At 43.4% G+C, this 24,544-nt stretch overlaps 3 protein-coding genes across 9 annotated transcripts; 2 read left to right on the top strand and 1 right to left on the bottom strand.

Moving 5' to 3' along the window:
• On the bottom strand, nt 1–17,104 carry tex2l (testis expressed 2, like). 7 transcript variants are annotated; one of them, XM_023809288.2, is made up of 12 exons: nt 16,827–17,104; nt 7,882–9,216; nt 6,409–6,609; nt 5,889–6,171; nt 5,449–5,717; nt 5,112–5,261; nt 4,828–4,927; nt 4,253–4,385; nt 2,283–2,420; nt 1,951–2,160; nt 1,026–1,146; nt 1–751 (listed from the first exon to the last, which is right to left on the bottom strand). In XM_023809288.2, the coding sequence occupies exons 2-12, from the start codon at nt 9,184–9,186 to the stop codon at nt 587–589; spliced, it is 3,075 nt and encodes a 1,024-aa protein (XP_023665056.2). In that variant the 5' UTR covers nt 9,187–9,216; nt 16,827–17,104; the 3' UTR covers nt 1–586. The 7 variants fall into 7 exon arrangements, 5 of the variants coding, with proteins under 5 accessions (XP_023665056.2, XP_023665059.2, XP_023665058.2 ...); XM_023809291.2 differs by having other exon boundaries at nt 5,449–5,690; XM_023809290.2 differs by having other exon boundaries at nt 16,894–17,104.
• A 477-nt stretch (nt 17,105–17,581) lies between these two features.
• On the top strand, nt 17,582–19,533 carry neurl2 (neuralized E3 ubiquitin protein ligase 2). Its single transcript, XM_023809138.2, has 2 exons — nt 17,582–18,565; nt 18,785–19,533. The coding sequence occupies exons 1-2, from the start codon at nt 17,839–17,841 to the stop codon at nt 18,898–18,900; spliced, it is 843 nt and encodes a 280-aa protein (XP_023664906.1). The 5' UTR covers nt 17,582–17,838; the 3' UTR covers nt 18,901–19,533.
• A 942-nt stretch (nt 19,534–20,475) lies between these two features.
• msrb1b (methionine sulfoxide reductase B1b) lies at nt 20,476–24,306 on the top strand. The gene is made up of 4 exons (XM_023809117.1): nt 20,476–20,636; nt 21,618–21,760; nt 23,141–23,255; nt 23,368–24,306. Exons 1-4 carry the CDS (start codon nt 20,582–20,584, stop codon nt 23,385–23,387), a joined length of 333 nt encoding a protein of 110 aa, XP_023664885.1. The 5' UTR covers nt 20,476–20,581; the 3' UTR covers nt 23,388–24,306.
• Nucleotides 24,307–24,544: the final 238 nt, after the last annotated feature.

Raw genomic sequence — 24,544 nt, 5'->3', positions numbered from 1 at the left:
TGCTTTATTCTCATAGGAGTTTTATTCAGCTGTACACAAACGGACAGTAGCCTGTTTCCTTGGCAATTTAAAATTCTCTTGTGTTCACACTGTAAAACCATCTGATACATTTCAAAGTTTTGTATAAAAGTAGTATGAAATACATTTTTCAGGAATAACTGACTTTCCCAAAGTTAATGGCTACTGTGAAATATTTCTCATTTTCTTGCTGCAATGCAGCAGTAAATCCTGTAATGCCTGTAGGCTCTGAGCCATAATGAGAGCTGAGATTTCTCTGAGGGTTGGGTAGGATTAAGCAGAATAGAAACATTTCCAAAAGGGGATATGGATGAGCTAGTGGATACATCAGTGCATAAAGCTTAAATATGAAATAGGCATTACTTTAACTTATAAAACGGTTTGGATTGCAAAAAGATGAGGCTCTTAAAATTGTAGCACTGTACAGTACCTCAAACCATATAAACTGCGATGATGTTCTCCTCAGTTTGATGCTCAGGGGTGCAGGACACTCCGTTTTATTGTGTCGTACTGCTTGGCACAACTCTGCCACAGAGACGTGTTTTACACACGCCACCACAGGGGGGCGCTACTCTCCCTCAGGAGGACTCTCCTGACAAGGCTTGTCCCATGTTTCTATAGAGGCCCCACAAGGTGGCTGGGCTGGGTTCTGCTCGTTCTTTGGAGGACTGGTCGGGGCAGAATTCATCAGTGGCAAGTAAATATCATCCATGTTTGGCATCACAAAAGCTTTCTGGAATATAAGAGGATACACTGGTAAAGTGAGCTGGCAGGGTGATGAGTGTAGCTGCCTCTGGCTTAATAAATATTACACCAAATTTATCCATAAATAGGGATCAATAATCCACCTCAAAGTTACTCTACTGTCACTTGTAAACACTATATACAAAAGTGTTGTATTAATGGAAGTATAGTGTTAGTGTGATTCAGAAGGAGTACATATCCTGGTGCTAGACAGGTGGATTGTGGGACAGATCCATGCCGCTGGTTTGCTCACTTGACGCTACCTGGAACTCGTCCACTAGCTTCTTCTCAATCCAGTCGGTGACGTGGGTGAGCGTCACTTCCCGCTCGCCCAGTTTCGGCCTGACGCGAAGGTCCAGTCTGGGCGGAGTGCAGAAGCTGTACCTACACATGCAGTGACGGGGGTCAGTTAAAGTTACGCTTTCATATGTGTATCTAGCTTATATTACATCAGTATTGCAATTAACTGAATAACCTGCCACATGCCTGTTCCATCCATCCATAAATCCATCCATCCATCTTCCAACAATTTATCCTAGACCAGTTTACAGGAAGGGCCTGGAGCCTATCCCCAGCAGGATAGGGCACAAAGCACAGGTACACCCTTGACAGGAAGCCAGTCAATCATATGACATGTATACACACTATTGGCAATTCAGAGATGCTAATTGGCTCAATCGCATACCTTTGGACTGCGGCAGGGAATTGAAGTACTGGAGGAAACTTCAACACAGGGAGAATATTCACACAAACACAGCAGGGCCAGTATTTGAAAGGGTTTGTACTTTAAGTATATGCAGCAATCCAAAAGCAGGTTAGGTGAAATGCTGTCTTTAAATTGCCCACAGAGTGTTCTGTTCTTGGGATAGACTCCAGACACATTGTCCCCCGCAACGCTACCTTTTAAATACGCAAATAAATTTAAATTACATTCTTCTGAACATACAATGTCCATGTTCTACAAAGATGAATGTCTTACATGGATAACTGGTGAAACTACAGGGGATTATTATGTGCAGTGAAAAGGCTTGTATTTTTCATGCAAAACAACATCTGCAATATTATAGGTTATCTGGATCACAACCATTTGAAGAGTAGAGAAATTGTCCACCCTGTGACGGTTCTAATTACAAAGTGGAGACAGCAATTTCATCACAGTGATTTTTAAAAATATCTAAAAGGGCATACCATATTCTGTCCGTGGGGGGAGGTGGAATATTGATTGCAAGGGTCCCAGACAGCTCCTGCACTTCCACAGATAGCAGTAGAGGAGTACTGGACACTTCCTCCATCATCTTTTTGATGTACTCATTTTCAGTGGCCTTCTGAAAATACTTGGACTTGGTGATTTTGTCAACAAACCATAGTATCTTCCTGCTTTTGCGACCTCCCCCATGGCTGATGACGGAGAAGAAGAGAAACAAATGCCTTCATTAGCTGCTTCTTTGGGGTATACGGGAAAACATGATCAGTCAAGCACGATTAGTTGTAAATATCAAACGTTTTTGATTTTTTTTTACCCTTCAGACCCAGGTGGTGTGCCTCTATCTCCCTGATATCCCTGGAGGTCAGAGGGCGGGACTTCCTCTTCATCAGAGGAACCCGCACTCGATGACTCCTCATCACTGTCAGCCAAGACACAGAGTCTGGACCTCGTGCTGCACAAGCAAGTCCAGGAACATCAACACCATCAAACACAGCGTCTTACTATGTGGCAAACAATTCTTAACATTTATTATACACTCAGTGACAAAAAAGTTAAGCACCCAGACGGAGTGGTGGAAGGTCATGTGACTGTCACAATGATTATAATATCAGATCAATCAGACAACAGAGTTGGCAGTATGGGCACATTGCTGGTCCCATGTCAGTAGGGTGTGGCACCCCCCCGGGCCTGGATACATGCGGTGATACAGTGTGGAAGGGAGTCGTACAGCTGTTGCATCCTTTCCGCTGGCAAGTTGACGTCTGAGCTGATCCCACACATGTTTGATTGGGGAAAGATGGGGGGTCCTGGCTGGTCACAGGAGAACCTCAGCATGATGCCAGCAGTCCATAGACACACATGCCATGTGTGGATGGGCATTGTCTTGTTTAAATACTGTACCAGGGTGCCGTATCAGGAGGGGTAAGACAGGCAGGTGCAGGATGTCAGTGATGTAGCGCTGTGCCGTCAAGGTCCCCTGAATCACTACCAGAGATGACCTGAAATCATACCCTAAGGCTCCCCACACCATGATGACACAATACGGTGATCGTCCCTTCATGTGGAATGTCTTTGAAACCAGAAACTCACGTGCCCATTGGTTCCAACATCGGGCGAGTGTAACATCTGCATGCCCCACATGCCGGGCAATTGCATGATACGACCACCCAGTCTCATGCAAACCCACAATGTGACCCCTATCAAACTCCCTCAAGTGCTGGTAATGCTGTCTTGTGCGTCTACGAGGCATCCTCTGTGTCTGGTGACTAGACGTGCCAGCTCCTTGCAAATCGAATCATTTACATACCCATCGCTGGTCTGCACTTGTACCAAATTACATCCAAATCGGACCATTACTTCTGGGCACCTTCTTTTGTCACTGAGTGTATATTGCACAATTTAAACATTATATGCAACAATGTTTTGTACAAATAAATACAGTATCAGTCAAATATGTAGACACATCTACTTTTAATGCATTTTTCTCTATTTTGCCTGTTATTCATCTTATCGTAACCGGCTTCGAGGCAGTGAAGTAACACATGCCAAAAATTGCAATGACCAAGAGAATTGTTCAACATCTCAAACTCTTCAAAATAGCCCCCTTTAGCTATGAAGACAGCATTGCAGAATATAGTAATTCTTTCAAGCGGCTCCCTGATGTTGCTACCTGGAATACTTCCTGAAGTTCTGAGTTGGCGGCTTTGCTCTTATGCTTTGATGCAACTCATTGCAATCCAGCTCTATGTGGTTTAGGTCAGTGGATTGTGGGGGCCAACTCATCTGTCGCAGCACTCCAACTCTTTCCTTGTTCACAAGATAATACTTACTACATACCATCAAGGTGAGCTTAGGGCTGTTATCTTGTTGAAAAACAAATGATTTTCAATAGGTGTTTCCTGTCTTTTGATTGGTACTGTACATAATCTTGAAATTGCATTTTCAGTAGAAAGCAGAATAAGAAGAATGTGTGATGCATAAAAACAAAATTCAGTTAGCGCAGAACTAATAGCTTATGATATGAGGGGATGTACCCTCAAAAGCCCATATCACAGTGTTTCCTGAGATTACAGCATTATAGGATCCCAAAAGTAAACGTTGTTTTTAACCCATTGTGGTCAGCTTAGTAAGTAGATAAAGAAAGAGTGTGAGGACAGAATAGGTTGTGGAGTAAGGGGTACGGCAGCGATGACCCTATTGGCCAGCCCTTCCCCTACTCAAACTACAGTCTGAGCAGCTGATTGGCTGATTGGGGCTGGGCTGGGGTGGGACGAAATGGCATACGTCAAGCCTCCGGGCTCCGGTGCGCTGTTGGCCTCCAGGCCCCCGTCCTTGCCTAGCCGGGACAGGATCATTTTGGTCTCCAGGGTCATCTGCAAGGATCCAGTGTAGACCAGATCCAGCTCCAGCCACAAACCTATGAGGAGGCAGCAGAGCTGTCAAAATGTATCTAAATCAGTGTTTCCCAATCCACAGTGCATTGTTCTAAATACATAGTCCGTTCTACTCCTGGTAGGGAGCTGGGAGGAAGCAAAAATGTGGACTTTCTGGCAGGGAGCATGGAGGGAGCAAAAATGTGGACCAGCTGCGGGCCCCTGAGGACCAGTTTGGAAGCACTGATCTAAAGGGTAGCCTTCAGCAGGCTTGTTCCATCACACTTATCTTTGTAAACAAATTGGAGACCGTTCCAACAATGCCGTAAAAGACCCTCCTCCTTACCGATAAGTCAGGGAGGGGGATTATTAGAGAGTAATAGCTGCTCAAAAAATGATTTAGCTATGTGACTTCTGTCACAGTCAGTGTTGCTCTGTCAGTGTCTTCGATCCTGTGATTCCCTGCCCGGTCCTCCTCAGTCTCACCTCGCTGGTCCAGGGAGGGTCTCGTGACGTTTGTCACCTGAGGCATGCAGGTGCCCAGGTCCAGTTCTGTGAGCGTGAGCTCGTTCATGAAGTACGGCAGCTGCAACAGACAAGCACATACATGCCCTGCATACCCATGGAATCGCAAACCGATGTCAGACTACAAATATAAGACTAAACTGTGTCTGAGTCAGTTCTGCTTAAAAACTGTCTTATGACCTTAGTGAAATAATACATTCAACATCGACAAGTGCATTTTACCAAAACGTACTTCTCAGACTCACCCTGATCTTGCTCAGCTTTTTCTGAATCTTACGGGCCACCAAATCTGCCCAGTACTTTTCACAGAGGAAGTCCCAGAAGATTCTCCCAATAAGAGCATTTATCCAGGCAATTTGTTCTTCGGAATGGCTCTCCATACTCTTAGAGATCAACTTTACAGGAAAAAAAATAGCAGAAGAACTGTCCTGTCACCCTCAGTTATGGGATTTCCTCTATGGGATGGTATTACTTACAGTTCTGACTTTGAGGAATTTGCACGTTTGGAGCGCTTGAAGTATGAATTGATTTAAAGGGACCTTAATAAGCCAAAAAGAGGAATGCTGCTGCTGCCCTCCTTACCTTCCTCTTCTCAGTAGGACTGCCTTCGTTACTGGGGCAGGGGCTGGGCAGAGTGCTTGCATTTGCTGGTACAATGAAGCGTGTCATGTAATTGCTGTAGTCCAGTAGGATCTTTTCTTTCATGCTGACAGCCAGGTCCCTCATGTGTAGCTGGGAGGGAATGTCGTCAGTGCTCCCTCTACTGGAGCCATCGGTGCACTGCATCAAAGCTGGTTCACTGGAGCCACAAGGTGGGGACACACCTGGGTAGGAGGGGCACCTTGGGATCACTGACACAATAACAAAATTGTTGCGGAATCTCTAACTGCAAAGTTTGGGTATCTTTTTTAAAAAAAAACCAGCAGTAAATAATATGTAATGAAATGGAATACTATGAAGAATTTTATGTAAAATTGAGCATCAAATTATTAGCTTTGCCAACCAGAAATGCTCACCCTTACCTGACTGGGAACCACATCCGCTGTGGCTCTTCATCATGGAAGCACGCAGGAAGTTCTGAAACCACTCCTCCTTCTCCCTTCCTGTCCTCCCGAAGAGGAAGAGAGTAGTCGGCTGACTGGGCTGTGAAGGAGCTGCCTGCCTGTCTGCTCTTGGCTCTCCTTCAAAGGCCTCCTCTGTGGATCCCTCCTCTTCTCCTTCCTCTCCCTCAGCCAGCACAATGCAGATGGGGTACTTCATGTTCCACAGTCTCTTGCGCGCCAGAAGTGAAGGCAAGAGGAAGACCTGTAGCAAAAAAGGGGACAATAAGCAAGTGTGTGTTTTCCCCACCTGTGTAAACTGGGGGGAGCTTTAAAAACATCTCTTATTGAGTTTCATGAATTTCACTCGCATTTTAAAGTTACTTTTTTCCACTACAAAATTATAGTCTATTTAGTTATTACCAAAAAATGGAGTTGACTATGATATATGAGATGACAGTGTGAAGAAAACCCAGGATGGAGAGCTGGGGTCGGGGGGCACCTTGCTATTGGCTAGCTGGTAGCGGCGTGAGCTGACAAAGTCGGCCTCAAAAGGCTGCTCGCTGAAAGCTGCCCAGCGGGGGATATTGTTGCTGGGGCAGGCCAGTCGCAGCCACGGCCCCTCCAGGGTGGCATACACGCAGTGGCTGGGGGACGGGCTGTGGGTCTCCGGGTCGTACACGTGGGCCTGAGTCATCCAGCCCTGTGACACAGAAGGGTCGCCGCTGTCAGATCCCCTGGCCCACAGCACCTACCATGCAGCGACCTTTCACGGCCACCTCACACAACCAGAAATCTTTCAGAATGGCTTCACACTTTTCCAGTATTTTCAACAAACCATTACAACGGGATTGGGACTTGTAACTCAAGAAGATGGGTGGATAATTGATTGTGATCTACTACCTTTATCACCAAGACAAATAGCTACTTTTCCCAAAATAATATCACCCTTGTGGGAATAGGTTAGTATTCGCTTCACAAGTGCCTCTATTCTGGGTGAGCAACATGATTTAAGCATACAATGAAAAGACAGTACTGCTCATTTTTACAGTTCGAAGATCATTAAAGCAAATCACCCTGGTTGTACTGCCTCAACCGTGGTTACTCAACTATCTAACTCAGACTCTTGTTGTCTTCCTTTATATAAAGTGAATATAACTGAACTCTGGTAGTGTAAATAACAGAAGTGCACAGGCTGTGTTTCATGTCGTGGCAGTGGAATATTTGGACAATGACAGGCTGTTGCTCGGGGAATTGTGAGTGAAGACAGATAACTGCCTCTACAGCTCTGGGAGAGCTTTACAGATAGAGAGGGAGGGCTGGACAGACGCAGTGATGTTGCACATTTCGAAAAACGCGGCTTCATTATCCAGAATCTGCTGCTCATCCCTTCCTCATAGCATGAAGACGTGCAGCTGAAACGGCCCTACTGGAGAAAGCAGTAATGTCGTGACCACTGCCAAATCCCACAGGGCACAAACAGCACTGATCTTACATCTGGCATTGTTTACAAAGTGCTTTTCAGCTGTAACGGCCGCTATATAAGGAATGGAAGACGGTAATTGCATTGCATGCATCATGAAGACCAGAACTGTGGATGTTGTGGAGTATTCTCAAAGGATTTCAACCCCAGCTGCAGTTCCTGTCATGCAGTGCAGGGAAGGCGGCCATCGGCGGTCTCAAATGACAGCATGGGCCGATTTGCAGAGAGATGCAATGCAAATTGTACCATTCAAATGTGCGCCTTGATGAAAGCGGTGAAATCCAGAAATGCGGGGAACCTTCCCAGCTCAGACTGCCCTACAAGAACAAGGAACCATGACAAGGAACCACTCATACAATCCTAACCTGCACGCAATTTATCAACACTAATTAGCCTAAATGGATGTCTTTGAAGTGGAGAGGAAACCTGGCAGCAGAAATCACACTGGTGAAGGAGTTATTGCAGTATTAAGAGTACTCATTGTGGACTCACCTTCTGAGCCAATGGGTCATTATGTCCTAGAACAAAGATCTCAGGTGGAATGTTTTCATCCACAGACAAATTTTTATGAGGCTGAATAGGGTGCTGGGGAACCAACAGGAGAATGAGGAGAAGTCCCAGAAGGAAGCCACAAGCTAAGCCAAGTGACAGACCTGAAAGATAAGAGGGCAGTGGCAGAGTAAAATAGCCGTAAGCCAGCACAGCCAGGGCAAACAGCCATTTCTCTGGCACAGGTGGGGAATGCTGTGCGCACATCAGCTGTCCCAGCAACCCTTGGGATGGCTCTTTGCTCTGAATGGCATCGTCATTGGTGCACCTTTCAGATCTCCTGCCCCGGGTGCTCACTGTCCCAGAATGCTCTGAAGAAAGACACTGCTTTGGTAGAGTTCTCTTGGACAGTATAGCAGCATCCATTATCCTTGCGTTCCTGCCCTGAGCCTCTGCAGCAAAGGGATCCCCACATGTTTTGCCTTCCCTAACCCCCCTTGAGGAGTCACACGGTCTAGCTGGCCTCTGACACTTAGGGCTGCTGGAGTTCTCATCGCCCATGATTTTGCTGATCATGCTGAATTGCTCCTGCACGGCTTCTGAGAACTTGCGTCGGGTATCCTCCAGCTCCACTTTAAAGAAGCCGCCCTTGGGCTCCGAGGGAGAGAGGCCGCTGGGCGAAGGCGGAGCTGTCCTGGAGTCCCCGTTGCGCCCCTTCGGCTGGGCAAACGGCCTCCAGAGGTATAGGTTCAGCTTGGAGTCCGACCTGGACTGGGAGACTTCTGGTTGGCTGAGGCTGATCTCCGTGGAGATGGACTTGACCAGACTGAGAAAGGGCTTAGCCTTGAGGGAGGCCTCCTTGGAATCAACCTCTGTGGACAGGGACTTGACGAGGTTCACCAATGGCTTGGCCATGGGGGTGCCCATGCTGTGGCCTGGGGTCGAGTTTGGGTTAAGGAAGTTGGGGGCTGGGAGGCAGAAATCCCCTAGGGACCCGGGGGACGAGGGGGATAAGGGGACGTGGAAACTGGGGCAGCGAAGGCCTTGGTCGTCCGATGAAGGTGCAACATTGGGATGGGGTATCTCCCTAGACACGGAGCTCAAAGACTCCTCATCATCTCGCTCCAGTGGGAATAGGAGGCAGCCATCGCTTGGGCTGTCCCACTCCTCCTCCGTGCTGGTGAGCTGGATCAAAATGCCCTGCTGCACCTGGTCCCGGGAGTCCTGCGATGTGATACTCTGCCGGAGTCTGCTTGGGGAGTCGCAGGGCGACCCAGATCCTGCTCCATACCCCGTGTCATCCTCCATCTCCTACTTTTGCATTGTAGTCTCCAAACACTTGAGAGTAGGCAAAAGAAGACAAGCAGTTAGTTTCAGACCCATTGCAGCCATTATCAGCTGCTTCCCCAAGGCTCTCTTGGCGCCTACGTTTCCTGTCACAACGTAGGATTTCAAAGGGATGTTAGTCCAACTGTGGCTGTCCGAAAATAGCTTTCATCTCAGCAATTAATTGTCCCCCCAGCCTTTCAAGCTTGAGCAGGATTCTCTTTTAGAATGCTGGGCAGGGATCACTGTGTGTTTTAAATATAAATAAAAATAGTTAAAAACTCTTTTTTCCCCCCAGATATTATCTGAAAAGTAGGGCAGCGCACAGATTTTAATCCAGTTCATCAAACTGCAGCACCTAATCTCACCCGAAAATCCATTACTGCAGCCAGCAAATGGGTTTACAGGTTTTGGACTAATACGCGCGTTTGGATTGAATATGCAGGCACAGAAGCGTGCAGCTGTGTGGCCATGTAGGCTGTGAGCATGTGGGTTTATTTGGAAATACTCCACTATTGGCTCCATCAAACTGGATTCATGAATATGCTGATATTTGGACCTAGAATTTGAAACTGGGTTGTTTATTAAACATGCATACAAAAAGTATTCCTTTTTAAAATAGCTTTTTAAATGCTACACTACTGGCTCTTTTTAAAAACTGTGTGTGTGTGTGTATGTGTGCTTCGTATTTTGTTTGGTCACTTATGGTTAAGGTTAGGGCTTTGTAGGGGTTAAGGTCGTCATGTTGGGATTAGAGTGTTCCCCATAGAAATGAATGGAGAGTCCCCATAAAGACATCATTTCAAACCTGTGTGTGTGTGTGTGTTTGTGTAAATAGACCATTGTGATCTTTGGTCTTGATGTGTAATAGTTTTATCAAACTGCTGAATCTGATAATCGAAAGACATTAAACAGGAAATGGATTTAAATTAGAGATGGATGTCACTGGTCTGACAATCTGGCTTTGCCGCCTGACTTGAACTGAAACTCTGGATATCGATGCAGCCATTAGAATACTGGGACTGCGACTGCCAGGCTTACAGTGCAACCATGAAACATATTTCTTGAACAGGGATGACATGATAATTACACAGCTTTTTCTGCCAATTACCAGCTTATAAATAAATAAAGCACAGATATAACAAATCAGGACTGGCATATTAGCATAAATGTTTTTGTTCAGCAAACAAATTGCAAACAAATGCTTTAGTTATTCTGATGAATGATTCAGTGAAGACACCTCCTGTCCACTCAGGTGATCATTGGAACTCATGGAGAGTAACGAGGATTACTATGGTTCATTATAAGCAACCAAAGTAAATAAATAGGTAAAAGCAATCATTAGAAATAAATAAAAATGGGTGTGTGACAGAAATATGACTCCCTGTTCAGTGTTATATTGCTTAAAGTCAGATTAATATTGCTCCTCCTATTATTACGTTATCCACAAAGGGCCGGTTTTTGGGATAACCTGTAGGTCAGCTGTTCAAACCCAGGTGTAAGGACTCTTCAGCCAATCAGTCCTCTAATTAGTAATCTAATTAGGGAGTTGCAGCGAAAACCCGCACACACACCGGCCCTTTGCGGATAAGATTGGCCACCCCTGTCTTAGATGTTCTCCAGCAAGCCAAATAATTAATGGTCTGATAAATAATGTCTGATTAGTAATGGTACAATTTTGCCCTGCTCTCCCTAGCTTGGGATTCCAAGCTGACCACAACCCTCTACTGGACCAGCAATTAGGATGGATGGAGAAAGGATGGGTGTATAGCACACTCATGTAGCAGGAGCAGTGTGTATAATTAATGCGAAATAACCGGGAAAAAAAAGATAAAGGAGACCCAACAGCTAATCCAGCTTTCCCCTATCAGTCAATGCAGAACATTTCCACAAGCAAGCATTTATGCTTATCTACTCGACCCAACTGGCGTGTACCGAAGCTGGAGGGGTTAGACAGCAGCAGGCAACAGGGATAACTAGAGAGTCCAAAACTCGAATAAATGTGTGAAACTGCTAATTAAAAACAAGGCATAAAATCTGGGGGATTGATGCAGTCTGACTGAAATTAGTATTTTGTATTAATGTTAGCTGTTACATAAATCTATTACAAAGTCATTTACTGAGCCCAGGGGTGCCATGGGGGGGGGGGGGGGGGGGGGGGGGGTTAGGAAGATTCCATGGAATTCCAGGGGCCCTAAAAAATTTGGAACATACTTGAACAGTCTGGGTTGGGGGCCCAATATAATATGCTTTCACGGGGCCCAACATCTCTAGCAGCGGCTCTGCCTGAGCATTTTGTGTTTGTGAGATACAGACTAAAAGGCTGACATATCCTCATAAAGATCTGAGGATGTGATTCAGCAGAATCTCATACAGATTTGGGGACACATGTTTGTGGAAATTCTAGAAAAACAGTGCATCATAATGACCGGAAATATTGATTGTTGCATGTATTATCAGTCATGTTAGACAAATACTTAAAATGTGAATACTGTAATAAGCAAAGTCATACAGTGGATTCTGTAAACAATGTGTGACAAGGGTCTCGGTGTCTTACACCTCCAGGGCTGGGAGTTTACAGTCTCTCCTCAGCTTTGTATGTGTGTGGCAGTGTTAGCATGCTCTCCCTGTGTCATATACAGCTCTGCAAAAGACTAAGAGACCACAGCAAAATGCTCATTTTCACTCATTTCTCAGTTTATGGGAATGCACCTGTGTAAAATATACATTTTTTTTTGTAAACTCCAGCCTGGTTCTTCCCTGCTTCTCATTAATGAAGGGCTACTTCCTTGCTTTATGGGTCTTTCGTCCTGCTTCTAGGAGCCTGATACGAACTGTCCTAGCAGTGCACTTCACACCTGCACTTAATGTTTCCCATTCTTTTTGAAGGTCACTTGATGTCATCCTCCGACTGCCGGATAAGTTGACAGTCATCTCTGGCATTAGAAAGTTGCTTCTGCCCTTTACCTGGCTGGTTTCTGGTCTTTCCCAGGGTCTCCTGCTTCACCTTGTTCTTATGTACTGCTGCCTTAGAAATGTTGAGCCTGGAAGCAGCCTGACTCGCAGTGTAACCTTCTGCCAGCAGAACCAGGATTAAACCAGGATTCAAAGTGTAGATTTTTTTTTTTAATATAGAGCAGTCTCTTAATTTTTTCCAGAGTTGTGTGTTTCCTTCTGTAGTTCATTGACATGAAGGTAAGCTAAGGGTAATCTTTAAATTGTCCATAAGGTATGATTATGTGCGGTCATGCATGTGCCCTGCAATGGACTGGCAGTCCTTGTGAGGTCTCCCCAACCTTCTGCCCACTGTTGCATCAATCTAAGGAAGCCACCCATCGCGGTTTCAGCGATACTGTAAAAAAGTGGCTCCGATATGCTCCAGAATGTGACTGCAGTACAAAAAGGAACTGATATTATTCATGAATATTGTTTCTTTTTGACATTTTATTTTGGCTAATTTTGTTATTTTCGCTGAAGAACAGTGTGTCAGATTCTTACACATCATGCATAGAAACGTGCATTAATAAACATTCTTTTATGTTTCACTGCTTTTGTTGGTGTTTTATTTATATCAGGCTTCAGAGACCATACTTGATATTGCATAATTTCAACATAATTTCAACATTAAATCACTTGAAAAACAATCCTTGAATCTTGAATATTGTTGCAATGTAAAATACTTCAATATTAGATCAATGGTTGATTCATTGATGCAAAATATAGTTGAATCAATGCTGAATCCTCGTTGAACATGGTTAGGTTTTTAATGTTGAATAGATGGCCTTTACAATGAGCAATATCAATGCTAAACTAACGTTAAAGATCAATGTTGTTTCAATGATTTTGTCTGATGTTTAATCAGTGTTGTTTCAATGGGACTTTGCTATCTGGGTTCGGTCGAGGTACAAAAAAAAATTAATCAGACCTGTTCGGTGTCCGAGTTGGTCGAGTTAAGAGGCGTCTGAGTTCCAAGGTTCTACTGTATTTAAATAAACGGATGTTGTCTGTGCTCATAAATTTGCACGTTTTTAGTAGATCAGCTGCAAATGTGGCCTCTACCATTACTGCTCTTTTTCATTGTGCCCTCATGCTAATTTGCCCTGCTTAGTCAAACTGGCCCCAATGGTTGAAAATGATTAATATTATCTTCACCTGGAACTAAAGGATCAGTTGATTAATCTCACTGAACAAAACTATCAAGCATCAAGCAGGTCTTTATTGTCATTTTTAACCATACACATTTTAACCAATCCATTAAAACTGAACTTTCCACCAATATAATAGCCTTCAGGTTGTATTTATGCACCACGTATTTTATGCATGGATTTTCTAATGCTAAGCACTGGTTCTCTTTCTGTATTTAAAAATATAAAACAGACCTTACTCACCAGACCAGCACAATATCCAGCCCAAATCTCAAATTATCAGCAAATCCCGCAGAGTTTAAAGGCAGACGGATGGTAGCTGATCACGCTTGAAGCTGTCCGAGGGGACAGTTCCTATAATGAGCCTACGTGGGCTGATTCGGACAGCAGTAAGAATCCGCACACCACATCGAGGCGGAATGTTTAATGGCGGCACTCAAAGGGTGAAAGCAGCTATTTTTTCTCAGCAGTAAATTGACCAAAGTCAGTCCACCATTTGCTCACTGCCCAGATGTGCTACAGCATCTGAATTGCCCAGTGAAATGTTGATTGTTTTAACAGCAATTCATGCCTGCACACCTGTAACAGGCATCTGTTCCTGGATCTCCCCCAGGTCTGGACTGGTATGCGGGCATTTTCCCGATGGGACATGAAAATCCAAGGCCGATTTTTAATCCCAGTCCAGCCTTGGTCTCTCCTGTTTCATGCCTTTTGCCTCCTGAGTCAGGCTCCAGGTTCACTGCTAACCTGCATTACATATGCAGATATGCATGTTATAGATGTGGATCTCTAATGAACATCTGTAATATTGGGTCTATTAGGTTTTGCAGTTAAATCACACAAAATTTCTACTGATTTAGAAGAAAATAAAAATGTTAAAATTGCTCAATGCAGGGCACACAGAGAATCATACATTAAGGCCAATACAGAAACAGCAATTCACCCAACTTGGCGTCTTTGGACTCCAGAAGGAAACTGGAGTACAGAACACCTGTTTGTCTCATCATGCTCTGAAAACCAAAGCATGTACAAATGCAGGAAGAAATTGTAGGAAATGTCCAGCAACATGGGGAACTGTGGACCTCAATTGTAAAGCATGACCTACACAAAATATGTGTGTGTGTGTGTGTGTGTGGGGGGGGGGGGGGGGTGCGTAGTCACTGACAGTCAGGTGACACACTTTCCTATGGCACCCCTAGCACTACTTGTTTACCTTGTCCCGTCATGTGTGATGCTTCCTTACTTCGGCGTGATATAGCGCAGATACATGTAACAAGTTACTCCCCAACACTGATTATATATATTCAGCAAATGCATTTGATTATGTTAATAGGAAGATCTAGGGAAAGGCCATTCCTTGGTTTTGTTTATTGAACAAATGATGCGTAAATGTTATTTTCTTTCTTTGGCCTCATTTTCTCCAGTTTTTGGGGAGCTTCTGATTTAACAGAGATATGCCAACATCCATCATGGACTGGCATACCATGAAGGGTGTATCCTGACCCTGTGCCCCGTGATGGACTGGCATCCCGTGCAGTGTGTACCCCGACCCTGTGCCCCATGATGGACTGGCATCCCATGCAGTGTGTACCCCGACCCTGTGCCCCATGATGGACTGGCATCCCATGCAGGGTGTACCCCGACCCTGTGCCCCGTGATGGACTGGCATCCCATGCAGGGTGTACCCCGACCCTGTGCCCCATGATGGACTGGCATCCCATGCAGGGTGTACTCCGACCCTGTGCCCTATGTTGCCTGGTAGAGGTGCTAGCACCTCTTGCAACACTGACCAAAATAAGTGGTTAGAAGATGCATGAATGGATGGATGGATGGATGGATGGATGGATATGCCAAAATATTACACCTTCCATTTTCCTCAGCATGTTCTGTCCTATTTGTAAAACATTGCCAGAACTACAGATCAGCTATAGTTATGAGCAGGTCTGGACTGGCAATCTGGCATAACAGACATGGGTTTGTGGGCAGGCAAAATTCAACATAGTGGACCCGCAGTGGAGTTTTAATCCCAGTGCAGCCCTGGTTATGAGTTACACATTTACCCCAGAATAAACGCTGTACACAGAAAATGACTTTTCTTGCTTATGTGCAGGAAAAGTCATGTTTATCGTTCATCATTTCCCATGTCGCTCAGCAACAAAGTTTTAGAAAAAGTATTTGCCATTTCAATGTTATCCATGTCTTAACAGGGGCAACAGACTGGCATGGATACCATGATAAATTCAGGGGGCCCAGCACTTGGTAGGGGCCCCAAAATCCCACCTGCTTGGCATAATTAACTGAGCGACTGAATGTGCCAACGCCAGTGGGGGGTCCAAGGTGACATTTTCTTGGGGGGGCGGGGGGCGGGATGTTTAGCCACTCCCCTGTGTCTCCGTGAATGGAGCTGTAGTTAACGACTGGAGTGTTCTAGTGATTTGTATGCTTAGGATTTGGTATTAATGCAATTTTATTTTAACATTTTAACACTTTTAAAAACTTAACGTGAAGAAAAACAAACTAAAAATCTAGTGTAGAATATAACAATAAAGTATTTTTTTATATTCAGGGTAAATCCAGAACAAAAGGTCTGTCTGGGTTATAGTATTCCATAAACAGCACACCTGAATAACGAATACTGATATATAACTTTCATTAAATAGAAAAACAGATTTTTAAAATGCTTGATATTGTTGATACTGATGCAATCACAAAATGCGTATTGTACCTGTGATAAATGACAACTGGTTAAATGGTTAAATTCGCTGCAAACATTTGACGTACATATTCCTAAAGGCATCCCATATGAAAAAAACAATTGCATATAATCCATTTACACATGGTTTACCTAGAACCACGTACCGCCGACAGAAGTTCCTGGATCTCACCTTTAAATATCTAAGGGATATTCCGTTTGTCCTGCGCCGCCCTTCACTTTGTCATGAATCTCTTCTGATTCATCGTCTTAGTTTCCTATATCGAGTTTATATTATTTTTCGGTATATGGTTTTTGATGGTACACGGTGAGTTTAAATTCCTAAATCCGCTTCAACTGATGTGACCATCCGATCGTCGTTATCTGCTCGGCACAGCATCACCGCCCACCAAGGCGGCGCAGAACTGCACGTTAACTTTTAACTTTCGCAATATCTATTAATTTGATATGTTTTTGAAAAATAATAACACTGTGAAAGCGATGACATGCCAACGCAGATCGTCTAACGATTTCGACCTCACCAGTCTGATTAATAAAGTCAGGGGCACTTTAATCCAGATTACATACTCCCCCCACCAAAGCTCACGGCAATACACGCACAGAAATCCCACAGAGTGGGTGGACACTGAGCTTCCTTTTCATTGTCTTATCCCAGGTTACATAAAGAGCTTCTTTTTTTTGGCAAATCTCATTTTAATGAAAAGGATTTGAGCATGCATACTTGTACTAGAAAAACGACAGATAAGATCGCTTTAATGGCTTACCCAGAACGAATAACGATGAACACCACTTAAAAATGCAGGAGAGTTCATGATGCATGTAAAATGTTACCTCCAAAATAACAAAATGCTGCTCGAGGTGATGTCTTCTGCAGTAACTTCTCCTCTTCCAGGGCTACATAAATGACCACGATGAGTTCAAATGTTCCTCTCCACATGCGTGTGTGAACCTGTCTACGTATTGCGTAATGGAAAGGTATCCGTGTCTAAACGGCTCATTGCTTTAGGAAATGGTAAGCACTTTGTGTATGTTGGTGTCACTCCTCTTACTCTCATCCAGCACCATTTAGCTGATTCTGATTTTATCCTCCCTGTGCAGTGCATGCCCCCCCCCCATTCAAAGAGGAAATGTCAGCACTTCAGAGCCCTGGCCCTTTACATTATTAACTGCGGGACACCCCCACCCTGTCTTTACTAGCGATACCCCAATACATACCAAGATATTTACTAAATGCCCCGATTTATGTTTCTTTTACATTTTGAAAACTCACTGCATTACTGTATAGGTATAGCTGATTAAGGTCTCAATTAACATATGTACAACAAGATCCAATATCCATATGCAGTAATTACAATATAGAATGAGCTGGGTTTTACAGGGGGTGACTGGGGTACCTAGTTCCTCTTTTTGGTGCGTGCAACTCCTCCCACCCCTGACCACTGTCACTGCCCACCCCTGCGTAACTTGCTATCTGTCCAAAATAGTCAGCGACAAATGCAGCCGGTCAAAAAATAGCTACAGGGACACTCTAGAAACTTCTTGAGTGAAGTCAGTGCTGTAGCTAGAGCTGCAGTAAATTCACCGGTTTGTTTGGCTGCATAACTGGAAATATCTAGGCTAATCTGAGGAGCATAACATCAACGTTTTAACAGGTGATTGTGTAGAATGGCTATATTCTGCTAATCTATTAATACAATGTATTCTCGGTTTCTTGAGCACGCTATCTGACTGACCAGTGAGTGAGTCTGAGATTGTTGTTGTTCATGATATTTTCCAATGGCATCCATTGCTGGTCAGCACATGGAGTTCCATCCTGTACATGGGACAAATGTCAGACTGGACCCATCAGGAACACAAGCCACACGTGTGGAGAGCTTCGCTAATGGTGTCTGCTTCAGCAAGAACCCTTTGGCTCCTGGGGAGATCTTCTTGGTTGAGATTGAAGACAAAGAGTTGGGCTGGTGCGGCCACCTAAGGATCGGACTCACGGGCCACGACCCCCGGAGCCTCCAGGTCGTACCGGAATATTCCCTGCCTGACCTTGTGGACCTGGGTAACAGCTGGGTCTTTGCGATTACCAGGAACCACAACAAAGTTGTCGATGAAGCAGACAATGGCGTAGAGGCAGGAGTCAACGTGAGGCCAGAAGAAGGAGGGGAGCCAGACTCTAAACCTAAGACATTCTTCACTCATTCACACCTTCGCATTCAAGACGTCTACCTCCCCCGGGACCAGCTGGTAGGCCGCAGCCTCCCTGGACGCTTCAGCCACATTCTGGATGAGCTGTACAAAACCAACATGCTGCCCCCTACAGCCAGGCGCAGCCGTATTGGAGTGGTATATGTGCCCAGAAGGGAGGGAGTAGCCGACATGCACATAGTCATCAATGGCGAGGACATGGGAGCCTGCGCCAAAGGCATTTCCACCCGGCAGCCGCTCTACGCTGTAGTGGATGTATTTGCCGCCACCAAGTCTGTCCGGATTGTCCAGGTGGAATATGGCTGTAAGTTCACCATCTGGTTATAATAGCAACAGCTAATGTGGTAGTTGAAGATTTGCCGATTTAAGTCCTTGGAGAGCCATTGTATTTATACTGCAGAATTTGTTAATCTTTGGATAAATGTGTTTCATTATCAGATAATAATAAACAGATGGTTAGCGTGCAGATATTTCATTTAAAATCCAGTGTAGTAATGTTTTCCTCTTCTTTCTCTTCTCCTAGTTTCTTCTCTGCAGACACTGTGTCGCAAGACGATACAGAAGCACATTGTACACAGAATGGCCCTGGATTGGTTGGAGCTTCCTTCTCTGCTTAAACATTATTGCAAGTATGAATGACTCACGTGGTAGAAAGGAATCCCAGTGCAGCCACATTTCATCTGTAGTGGGTCCCATGCAGAGGAACAGTATGGACTCAACTATAATTATGTGGAATCCTTGTTAAATAGGGCTATCAGGGAGGCGGGAGACAGACAGAATATGAAATATGGGCCCAGGATTTTTGTTTGGTCCGACTGTTGTCCCCGACTGATACCTTTTTGTTTAGTAATAATAAGCCAAACTTCTGCCCAGTGTCTCTGTCCAATGTTGCAATTGATGGTCACTGTGACACCTGTCATCCTACTTATATGTCTTTATTTCTTGAAGGTTTGTTTTTATCAGTTATGATTTAATGAATGAAGAATAGATCTAGCTACCAAAAGCAGCAGGGCTTAGTTTAGTGCTCTGAGAGGAAATTAAACTGCCTACCACCATTAAAATCAAATTGACGTGATGGTAGAACAATTATGTTCCTTTGAATCACTCCGCAAAAGGCAAGACCCATATGTGAGAATAATTCAGTGGTGAATGAGCATGCCAAGCACACATTAAACAGTTCAGAAACAGGGAGAAAAGCTTTGCATCTAGTCACAAAGAACATCATCGCAATTCGGTACATGATAGAGCATATTAAACACCTATTTAATCCTACTGTTGTCTTTCTTTTGATCTGTCTTTCCTTTTGTTCTTTTCTGTGTCTAATCTTGCTGCCTCCCTGATCAGAGGTTCAGCTTCTTAGTTACAAATGCATAAAGAATGGGCAAAGATGTGAAAATTTCTTTGCAAAAACTCATAATTAAATTTTAAATTTATTGCTTCTGTAATTCTGTTTTTACCCTGAAAGAGAAAGAAGGCCTCATTTATCAATACACAGATTAGCTATAACATTAAAACCACCTACCTAATATTGGCTCCTTCATGCAGCCAGAATAGCTCTATTCTGCCGAGGCATGGACTCTACAAGACCTCTGACGGTGTCCTTTGGTATCTGGTACCAAGACATTAGCAGCAGATCCTTCAAGTGCTCTAAGTTGTGAGGTGGGGCCTCCATGGACTGGACTTGTTTGTCCACCACATCCCACAGGTGCTGATCAGACTGAGAACCAAGTCAACAGCTTGAACTCTTTGTCATGTTCCTCAAACCATCCCTGAAAATTTGTTGCAGTATGGCAGGGTGCATTATCTTGAAAGAGGCTACTACCATCAAGGAATATCATTGCCATGAAGAGGTGTACTTGGTCTGCAGCAATATTTATGTAGGTGATACATGTCAAAGTAACATTCACATGAATGCCAGGACCCAAGGTTTCACAGCAGAACTTTGCCCAGAGCATCACGCTGACTCCGCCGGCTTGACATCTCACCATAGTGCATCCTGGTGCCAAACCGAAATGTATGAAATTACTTTGAGTATACTAGAGTTATAATTGGAGAACAATACAATTCATAATTTTAAATGACGGTAAAGAAATATATTATGTCAAATAACTGCAGCCGAGATGCTGAAAACCAGAATATACATTATAGGAATATCGCCATCTTGTGGCAAAAAAAGAAAGGATGCACCTGGAGTCACGTGATTATTTTGCATGTCACGTGACATCCAGTTCAACCTGACATCCGCCTGGTTGCTGCAGCTGAGTTTGTTCGGGATTTTTGTTTAGTCATATGCTCGCTATTCGACAGTGTAGTCTTAAACATGTCATTTTGCTCGTTTTTTGGGGAAGAGTCCTATAAAGACCACTTCAAACCTGGTAAGTTTGTTTTCTAGTCAAGTTGAAGTAACTAGCTAATTATATTAACTCCTAATGTCATTATCTGTGGATATATTTAAATTGAAATGAAATATTATCGTATACTAGAGTTATATTAGATTACTGTCTACGTGACTAAAATAATCACAGTTTTTTTGCGTCCGCGTCAGGTGTCTCAGCTGGTTATTAAACTGGCTGCGAGTAAGTGGTTTGACATTTCGCGTGCAGGTGGTCCGCGCCCGCGAAACGTCAGATTATTATGTAATCATCTAATAATCGTGGTTTCGCTCCGGTGATTACAAATACATGTGCGATCCATTACACACTAGTTGCCTGAATAATAGCAACCGTACCAGTAGAGCTGCCAAAGAGTAATGAATACCAGGTCAGCCGTCAAGAAAAACCAGTGAATTAAAATGATTTCCACTACAGATTTTTTTTAGACGTATTAGTTGAAAAGCCCTCGGCTTCACTTGGAAAAAATCTACAATTTATGCAGAGAAAGGCTACCATTTCTTTAGTGTCCTAAATATAACTCTGTCTATTCGAATTTTTGTATTTTGCTGATGAAATCTATGTGTCAGGAGACAACATGTGTGTTATTGGATTTAAAAGGTGGCTTTATTAGTACTGAAGAAAAGCCCTTTAATGTTAGCAGTTACATAGTTGGATAAGAATTCCTTTCTGGAAATCTTCTGTGATGATTTGGTAACCATGATGTACGTATTGTATGGTGTTGGTTATATAATGGAAGTTGCCAGCCTTTCATGTTGTGCTTTTCCATGTAGTCTTGGCTCCTCCATAGTCATCTGAAGAGCAATCCCCATTACCAGCTGCAGGAACTGCTTGTTTTCAGTTCTCATCTTGAAAGTTGAAGTGATATATTATGGCCTGAAGCCAAAATGGAAAAAATAACTGGATTACACATGGAACATAGTCCATTTTAATTTAGGTAATTTTCTACATCTTTTCTCTTCTCAGGTATTTATGTGTGCTCCAAGTGTGACCACCCCCTGTTTTCCAGCCGATCGAAGTACGAGCATTCCTCCCCCTGGCCTGCCTTCACGGAAACCATCCGTGCAGACAGTGTCAGCAAGCACGAGGAGAGGCCCACCGCCTTCAAGGTGAAGGACAGATGGGTGATTTTCAGTGGTGCATATTCATGTAGCCTGGTAGTAAGTTAAACTGGTGTGTGTGCAGAGTACTGCTTGAACCACTTGGTTCTCTTAAAAGAAATGAAATTATACTTGCCGTTTATACAAGTACGGGTACATAGGAATACAGTTTTCACATATGCCATCTTGCTCACCTCATGTGAGAATAACGGTGGTGTCAGAGCACAGGGTCAGCCAATTAGTGCCTCTATAGCAGTGTTTCCCATCCCGGTCTTCAGGGAACCCCAGACTATCCATGTTTTTGCTCCCTCCCAGGTCTTTGCCAGATATTCCATATTTTTTCTCCATCCCAGCTGAGGACCGGGTTGGGAAACACTGCATCTTTCAGTATTATAGACCTTGCTGAAGAGCCCAACAGCAATGTTAATATTCTGCTGACTATTTGAACCAGTGACCTTCAGATGACAGGCAGAGAGGTCTAACCCCTATGAGCCACTTACCTCCCCAGTAGTGGTTTTCTACCGTTCTCTGATACTAAATTGCTTTTTGAGTAGAGATGTTTAATGATTGTTAAAAAGATTATTGAACTTATATTTTGGAATAGCGATGTAAAGTAGGGCTGGGTTAAAAAAAAAAAAATCAATTTTCTGATTCAGATTGATCTTCATTTGCATAATCTGAAATCGATTCATAAAATCCCAAGAAAGACTTTTTTTTATAATGCATGCCTTTTTCAGTTTATGGCCTTTTTCCATGGATGTGTTGAGCATTAACTCTGTTAGTCTTGCCTGGCCAGCCTCCCGCAGTGAGATCTGGCAGAAAAAATCAGAGCAAAAAACATGGAGGGGGTTGCTCCCCTGAAGGCAGATGTCTGGATTTCGGATTCCGGAAATATGAAGACAGTGTAGAGCTGGACAAAAATAAAGTCGTATGTAAGACGTGCAAAAGGGAGATGAAACACTGTGGAAATACTCCAAATCTCCAAAAACCACTTAACGAGATATCATCCAGATGAGACATCTGCAAAAACGTCCAATCCACAACTTACTGGTCATGTTAATAAAAAAAATGTATTTAATGCTTTGGGGGAAGTTCTTAATCAACATATTAATATTTTTATTAACGTATCAGATTAGAGGGTTCCTTGTACAATTTACCTCAACAGTTCTCTGAGAATCTTTTTCCTAGTCAAGCGAAATTGGTATTGTTACTGAAATATCTCTAATCAAATCGATATCAAGTTGAATTGAATTGGACATCAAATAGATTCGAAACCTTCAGAAACGGAATTGAATCGATCCGGGACTCAGTGTCAATACCCAGCCCTAACACCAAAGAAGTAATGGAAGCTAAGAAGGAAATGCTTTTTGCGACCTTTGGATGTTTCAGGTGGTCTGTGGGAAGTGTGGCAGTGGACTGGGTCATGAATTCATAAATGACGGTCCGAAAGAAGGGAAGTCTCGCTTCTGAATATTCAGCAGCTCGCTGAAGTTTGTCCCCAAAGGTGTGGTCTGTGCGCATGAAGTTTCAGTTGCCTGGCATTCTGAATTGCATTATGACAAAGATAATGTCCCCCAGCCTTCTTACCAGGGTGTTTCTTTTTTTCTCCAATCCAGATAAGGTTGACCAACAATAAAGCGAGTTGATTTGATAAATGCATCTTGGGAAGGTGTTTATTCGCACCGCTCTCAGGTGTGGACCGCTCATGACGTGCGATGGAGAAAGTCTCATCCAGTGCACAGATTCGTACCAGGCCACGCTGAGGAATGAGCACTGGCACCCTGGTGTTGCATCACTTTCAGATGCAAAATTGTGTGGAATTTCACCAATAATGCTAAAAATTTTAAAACGAATGTGGCTAGAGGAAAACATTAAATTATTCGATTGAAATTTATGGTACCTTATAGCTATCTGGGAATGGTTCTTATCTGGTTAACAAGTTACTGAAATGTTACTCCTAAAAATAATAGGAAGTCTTTCCCAGTTTTGTGATTCTGATGCATAGACCTATACAGTATGAGCAGTTAAATCTCTCTATACCCCTTTGGATATTTTCATCAGCTTTTGACTGCATGCTTTAAAATGGCAGACAAAGCTGACTTCACTGGTAACATGCTGATTTACCCCATCTGCATTGTTAATCATAGCCATGCCTCTGACAGTCTTTGTTCTAGTAAGTTTGATTTTACAAAGCAATAGAAAAATTACATAGAGAAAAGCAACCAGATTTTATAACACTATAAACAAATGTATCAGGCTTATGTCCATTTAAATGATTTCACATTTTTAGAGTCACATTTTAAACATTTACATAAAAACAAATGGATTACTAATTAGTTTACTTATATATTTTAAAATGCCACTTGTGATGCTTCATCTTCTAATATTTTGGTATGAAACAGAATAATTCCAGTAGTTGTCATGTCATTAAACATCATTTAATAATATGGAGAGAAAACAGTTGGTAACTAGCAGTTTCATTTGAGAACTACAGTAAGTTGTCTGAACTACCTCTGATTACGGAAAATAATAAACTTCATGATGTCTAAAACAGACCAATTGCATGTCCTGTTTATTTTCAATTAAATGCAATAAATAATGAGCCAAATGTTCTGTTCTCTGCTTGCCAGCTGTCTGGAAGCAGTTACAGTGACTGAACAAATTTGTCTGCTGCTAATGACTGTCTCTGCATCTAGATAAATCTCCATCTGCTGTGGCTTTATAGCTTTCAGTCCACCGTAAATGACGTAAGTCCACCGTAAATGACGTAAGTCCACCGTAAATGACTGTCCG

The sequence above is a fragment of the Paramormyrops kingsleyae genome, chromosome 5, assembly GCF_048594095.1.
Source record: "Paramormyrops kingsleyae isolate MSU_618 chromosome 5, PKINGS_0.4, whole genome shotgun sequence".
NCBI lineage: Eukaryota > Metazoa > Chordata > Actinopteri > Osteoglossiformes > Mormyridae > Paramormyrops > Paramormyrops kingsleyae.
The sequence above is the reverse complement of the archived record's forward strand: the minus strand, read 5'-3'. Positions and strand labels throughout refer to the sequence as shown.

Excerpts from the sequence above, each read along its gene's own strand:
- tex2l (XM_023809288.2), bottom strand. The coding sequence starts at position 9,186 with ATGGAGGATGACACGGGGTATGGAGCAGGATCTGGGTCGCCCTGCGAC. Across the intron at positions 6,172-6,408 it reads ACCAGCTAGCCAATAGCAAG|GTCTTCCTCTTGCCTTCACT; the intron begins GTGCCCCCCGAC and ends TTTTTGCTACAG. Across the intron at positions 1,147-1,950 it reads CCCCCCACGGACAGAATATG|GTACAGCTTCTGCACTCCGC; the intron begins GTATGCCCTTTT and ends CTGCATGTGTAG.
- neurl2 (XM_023809138.2), top strand. The coding sequence starts at position 17,839 with ATGGCATCCATTGCTGGTCAGCACATGGAGTTCCATCCTGTACATGGG. Across the intron at positions 18,566-18,784 it reads TGTCCAGGTGGAATATGGCT|TTTCTTCTCTGCAGACACTG; the intron begins GTAAGTTCACCA and ends CTCTTCTCCTAG.